We start from the raw sequence: 5,680 nt of genomic DNA on the forward strand, positions 1-5,680 counted from the left end.
AAACTGAGCCCAGTTCTGCTGACAAATTGTTCATAACTCACTTCTGTTTCTTTGGATGATGTGGGCCAAGTCTGAGTTCTCGGTCTGCTTTGCAGGAAAGCCAAGAGCCTGAGGAACCGCCCCGCTCGCTGTGGCTCAGAACCAGTTGTTTTCTAAACTGATTTTTCTGTTACACTATTGCAAAAGATGTGATTCTCCTTTATTACCTCAGGGAAACTAACAGCTGAGCCTGATTTACAGTTAAATTTGGTGTGGTCTTTCAGGGGCTTCCAGAGTCGCCACAGCAGCCTTGGGTCAAGCTCTGGTGCTGCAGGAGTGGGTGGTGGGACTGGAGGGAAGCCCAGAGCTGCTGTGAGCTGCCAGATCCGCCCTCAGGAACTGAGGAGAGATGCAGGTAGGCTGCTCTTAAAACAAAAGCTGTAGGAAATGACCAAAAAAGTTTAACCCCACCCCTTTAGGAGAAATGAACATTTCAGACAAGATAAGTTAGATTTACTTCATAATTTATTAAATTTCAGATTGCCATATGCAATAAATTATAGTCAATATAATAATAACTTTGTTATAAAATATTCCCAGGAAGTAATCATCCAATAGCTGTTGTAATCTATACAAATAAGAACTGTAGTTATGATATTTAGATTTTTAGCGTTAATGGGAAGTGAACAAAATAGTAAGGAACTTCACAGTAAATTCAGGGAAATATGTCATTATTATTGATCTGTGCAAACAATTTATACTGCAGACATACAGCTCGAGAAAGAAAAAGTACAGTCATGTAGTGTCTCTAGAGCAAACACATTCCCTGAAGGCTGAACTCGCTGCACCCATTCGGTGCATGTAGGTGCATTTTAACAAATGCAAAGTGATCCATGACCAGCAGCTGATCGGTCTCTAGAACCTCCCTCCAACCCACAACAGCCAGGCCGAGCAAGGGCTCAGGCTTTAAGGAATCAAGTTGGAAAAGGCAAAGCACAGAGGTGAAGTCAGCAAGCACTGAGTTCATCAGGTCTCAAGTTATGCCCAGGCATGGGGTCCCCCCACAGTGGGGTCCCCCCACAACTCAGTCCCACAGCCGTGGTTGCCTCTGCCGGGAGCTGCCCTCCCTTGGGGAGCCCTGGCTGCCGTGATGCTGTCTGCACCGATGTTACTGTCCCCAGTGATGTTACTGTCCCCACCGATGCTGCCATCCACAGCGATGCTGCCGTTGGCACCGATGCTGCTGTCAGTGCCGCGGTTTGCCCCGTGCACGGTGGGGCTGACACCCTGCGGGTGATCTGTCGGGTCCCCTGTCCCGCCAGCGGCTCGCGGCGCAGCAGAGTGTGCTGTGCCGTGCCGTGTGTGGTAGGAGGTCACAAACAGTCCCGTCCTGAAATGTTCTCCTCCATTTCTGCTGCCTTTGCCGGCTCAGTGAACTTTAATGGAGTATTTCCGAAGTGTCAGGAACTGGAGCAGCTTGTCTTTTCGCCTCTGCTTTAGTGCCATTAGAGCTCTCGTTTTCTCCTCCAAGTCCTGGTCGGTGGCGAGGATTATCTTGGCTCTTTCCTCTGCCTTCTTGTCCCCGGAGTTTTTGAAGAGTTTCTGTAGGGACTCTTCGTTGATGCTTTCGAAGATGTTGGCCACGGCTTTCTTGCGCAGGGCTGTGTCAAAGCGGTAGCCGTGGACCGAGGGGCTCACTCGCAGGGAGGTGGACATGGCTGCAGTTTGGAAGCTGCTCTTTGCTTTCATCTATGTGGGGTGCTGCTGGGTTTGCCCTGGGTCGGGTCGGAGGGATGGGTGCTGTGCTGACTCCCAGGACTGGTATTTAAAGGCAGTCTGGAGAAAAAGCCGGAGGGCTCAAGTTACAGTGATGAGATCACGATGATGTCAACACGGAACACTCATAGGCGAGTTTAACATTTAAATTGCCAACTTTCCTCTCCGTGCAGCTGAGATGAAAAGTTCTCTGTTTTTCTTTGATCCGCTGCAGAACCGGCTTCATGCAGCTCCAAACATCGCTGGGGACTTTGAGCTTGTACAGCTCCAACGCTGCTCCCAGCCTTTTGTTGCATGTGGAAAAGCTCCACGTTCAGAATATGTAATAGTTAAAGCTCCAGGGGAGAACTATTGCAATGCTCCAAGGCGTGTATTGCAATACTTAAGGGGTGCTAGCTGCACCTTTTTCTTTAATTTCCAGCTCACTGGTGCAATTCTCTGCTCCAGAAGAGTTTGTGCTCTCCACCACACCTTTGGCCAATGCCAAGCCCTTGGGCTGGGAGGACTCGCTCTGAGTCACAGGGACTAGTTTTAGGTAGTCCTGCGAGGAGCAGGGAGTTGGACTTGATGATCCTTATGGTTCCCTTCCAAATCAAGATGATATTCTATGATTCTGTGGCTCCCTCTTGCTGAGGACATGGACAGGGCACTGGAGTGTCCTGCTGGGCTTAGAAATCTGGTATTATTGAGCAGAACTAAATCTGGCCCAGAATGGCAACAGGTTCAAAAGTCACTTGGGGCCAAGGAACCAGAGATAAGTGTATTTTGGATAATGACTTAAAAGCGACCGGATGCTGCAGAGGCACCGTTTGGAAAATTAACAGCTTGTTTACTGGTTGTGTGGGTGACCCCGGTTACTCATCCCGACTGAAGGAGTCCAGAAGCAGCCTCTGTCCCCGTGTGGTTTGTCCAACAGTTCTGGGGGTTTCCCTTATTTACTGGAGAGCTGTGGAGGTGATCTCTGGCTGCAGCAAAGAGCAGATCCAAAGTAACATCACGCACTCGCTTGTCATTCCACCTTCTCTTTAAAACGTCTCTTCCTTTGGGCTGTGGCTGAGCACAGCCCCTGCAGACCCCCTCTCCTGTGGCCATGGGAGAGGTGAGAACACCCGAAGTCCATGGTCCAGGCATCTGCGCTGGCATGGAGCAGAGCAGAGGACTCCTGGTGAGCTGCTGCTTGCTGGGCAACGCACAGAGCAGGGATGCTGCTGCCTGGCCCCCGGAACAACTCACATCCCCAGCTCCATCCAGGCTCTCATGAGCTTCCAGCTGGCCAGTGCTCGCTGGGCTCTTGTCTTTGGGAGAGGAGGAGTGGGCTGTGTTTCAGCGTTTGACCACTGATTTAGGGAATCACCCCAAAGTGCTGGGCATGCTTGGCGCAGCCTGATGCCCTGTGTTCACCCACATCCCACCCGAGGATGAGGATGGGCTTTCCCCGTGGCTGCCGGGACATTGCTCTGTGCCCTTTTTACCGGCACGAGCTCTCCCTGCACACGCCTGTGATTTTTTTTCCTCCGGTTCTGCACCGCTATCATTGTGTGGGTTACTTTTCACAAGTTTGTCTGAATCCCTTTTGTATGTGTTAGCTGAGATGTGCTTCAGTGTATAAACAACTACTTTACAAAAGCTTGTGATTCTCCTTCTGCCAGAAAAACTTAAAAGCCTCTCACTTTGCTGCAGTCTTGGTGAGAATTACACACCAGCCGCTGTTTGCTCAACATTTGCAGGGCTGGTAAATCCACCCTGAAAACAGGATCTTTTTGATGTGGCTGGATCCTGGGTCTCTGCCTGCAAAAGAGCCTCACTTTTTACAGACTCTGGTTCCCATGAAGTGTGAGGGGTGAGCAGGATCAAGGAGGACCCTGCTCATCGCTGGTCCCCTCCTGCTCAGACACAAAGTGCTGCTCAGAGCAGTGCATGAGAGAAAACCCTCCTGTAAACAGTGCCTGGCTGAAATGCTGAATGTACTTTGCTTCACCGGATAGATAATAGAGTTTTAGAGTTCTTAGGGCAAAAAGTAGTGCCTGAAGATCGTCTGTGATGTTGTGGCTGTAGAAAATAAGCCCTTCTTTTGTTTCCCCTGATCAAAAACAAGAGCCGAGGCATGTTCACATACGCCTGGGTTTCACTGCTCTTGTTGCACACAGAATCATTCCGCAGGTATTTGCAGAGACATGGCTGAGAGAATAAATTAGCAATATTTGTGGAAGACACAAGCTCAGAAAAGTATCTGCCATGGAAACCAAGAATAAAGCTGATGCTTTAGGAGTAAGACATCAGAAAGCTGCCAAGATGAAGTATGCATTTTTTTGTGAGCTCATCTTGCACCGAGCAGTAACAAATGTCTTTGCCCCTTCAAGCTTCTCTGCCCACTTTGTATAAATTTAGTTGTGTTCAACTCTGCCTGAGAGGCGAAGCATACCTCATCTGTTTTTTTCCAGTAATTTTTGTTTATATTGGTCTTTTAATATTGCTTTCCCAGTAATGCCTAGGAGGAATTATTCATTGGATTGGGGAGAAACTTCAGATAAGATGCGATTTCTATCATAGCTCTCCCGCTATTCTTGTATAATTGCTTCGTGAAACGCAAACGCTCCATTTCACACATTAATGGGGGGATTAATTCCTGTCCCCGCTGTCTCTGCAGAGCAGCTCAGCCACATCCCTAATTCTCTCTGCTTCCCACAACGTGACGGGCTTGGAGCCCTCCAGCCATGGGGTTCTTCTGTCGGGGGGACAGGCAGTTTTGTGCCCAGTTTTAGGGTGCAGGGACCCTCCTGCAGCACCTGCAGCACAGCTTTGGGACACCCCCAGGCATCTCCCCACAAGTTGTGACCATGAGGTTTTAAGGCTGAAGCACTTGTGATTTATTATAGATTAAAACGAGCCTCTGGGTCTTGAAATCGGAGCACGCAGCTGCCGGAGGGAAGGATCTGGGGAGGATTCGGGGAGGATGGTGACTCAGCGGCCAGGTCCACGCTCCGCTGGCCACGCGAAGCCTGTTTGAATTCCGAGCTGTGAATTTGCTGGTGGATCCCGCCTGTCCCGGCTGCCCCATGGTAGGAGTGGGGCAGGCAAAGCCAGGAGCAGCCCCCGGAGCAGGAGGTGGTGGGAGGACCAGGGCTGCCTCTGAGCAGGGGTGGCTGGAGCAGCCAGTGTCCTTCCCGCAAGCACTTGCAGAGAACTTAGTCTGCATTTATGTAACTGTCCAAAATCGCTCCAAAGAAGGTCATCTGGGATGGCTGCGCATTTCGCTGGGGCATGTTTTGCATAGCTTTCCTTTCGCCAGCCTGCCTAAGCCTGCACGGCTGCTGATACCACATTGGTACTGAAAGATGTGGAGATCCCCGAGGAGACCACTGGTGCTGCAGAGACCATCCCAGCCGTATGTGAAATACTCAGAAGCTGAGCCTTTGGAAGGGCATCTAGAAGGCTTTGGGACAAGAGAGGAAAGTGAAATTATTGCCTTAAAAATGTATAGATGTGCTTTGTCTTTAGCATATGTAAAATGTGAGAATCTGAGATGCTCAGGAGCCTCAGGCCATCTCTTCTCTTCCCATCCTTTCAGTTGCTACGTGTGTCCAACCTCTGGCTCACTTGCAGCTCTCACATCTTCCGCTGGCCATGGAGGCTGGAGAATCCCTGCCCTTCTCCGGAGCCATAAATGCTGCTCCTTATGTTTGAACTCTGCTGGGAAATGTATCTGGAGATGGAGTGCTGTGCAGCTGACACAGCTGCAGGATGGCTGCAAGGTCAAAGAGGAACTGGTTCATCGTGTTCCTCGTGGAATCCAAATTTCTGGGAATCTGTCAGATGTCCAGGTCGTGCGAATGGCAGCGCCTGCTCCAGCTCTCCAGCCTCCTGCCTATGGCTTCTCCCAGCTCTGGCTCATGAGCCTCTTTCTCTGCAGCACAGGCTCCACCTG

The 5,680-nt window shown here is 50.3% G+C and overlaps 1 protein-coding gene across 1 annotated transcript; it reads right to left on the reverse strand.

Moving 5' to 3' along the window:
* Window positions 1–1,407: 1,407 nt before the first annotated feature.
* TCIM (transcriptional and immune response regulator) lies at window positions 1,408–1,728 on the reverse strand. The gene has a single exon (XM_010170422.1). It carries the CDS (start codon window positions 1,726–1,728, stop codon window positions 1,408–1,410), a length of 321 nt encoding a protein of 106 aa, XP_010168724.1.
* Window positions 1,729–5,680: the final 3,952 nt, after the last annotated feature.

Source organism: Antrostomus carolinensis, unplaced genomic scaffold (genome assembly GCF_000700745.2).
Source record: "Antrostomus carolinensis isolate BGI_N321 unplaced genomic scaffold, ASM70074v2 scaffold25956, whole genome shotgun sequence".
Classification (NCBI taxonomy): Eukaryota; Metazoa; Chordata; class Aves; order Caprimulgiformes; family Caprimulgidae; genus Antrostomus; species Antrostomus carolinensis.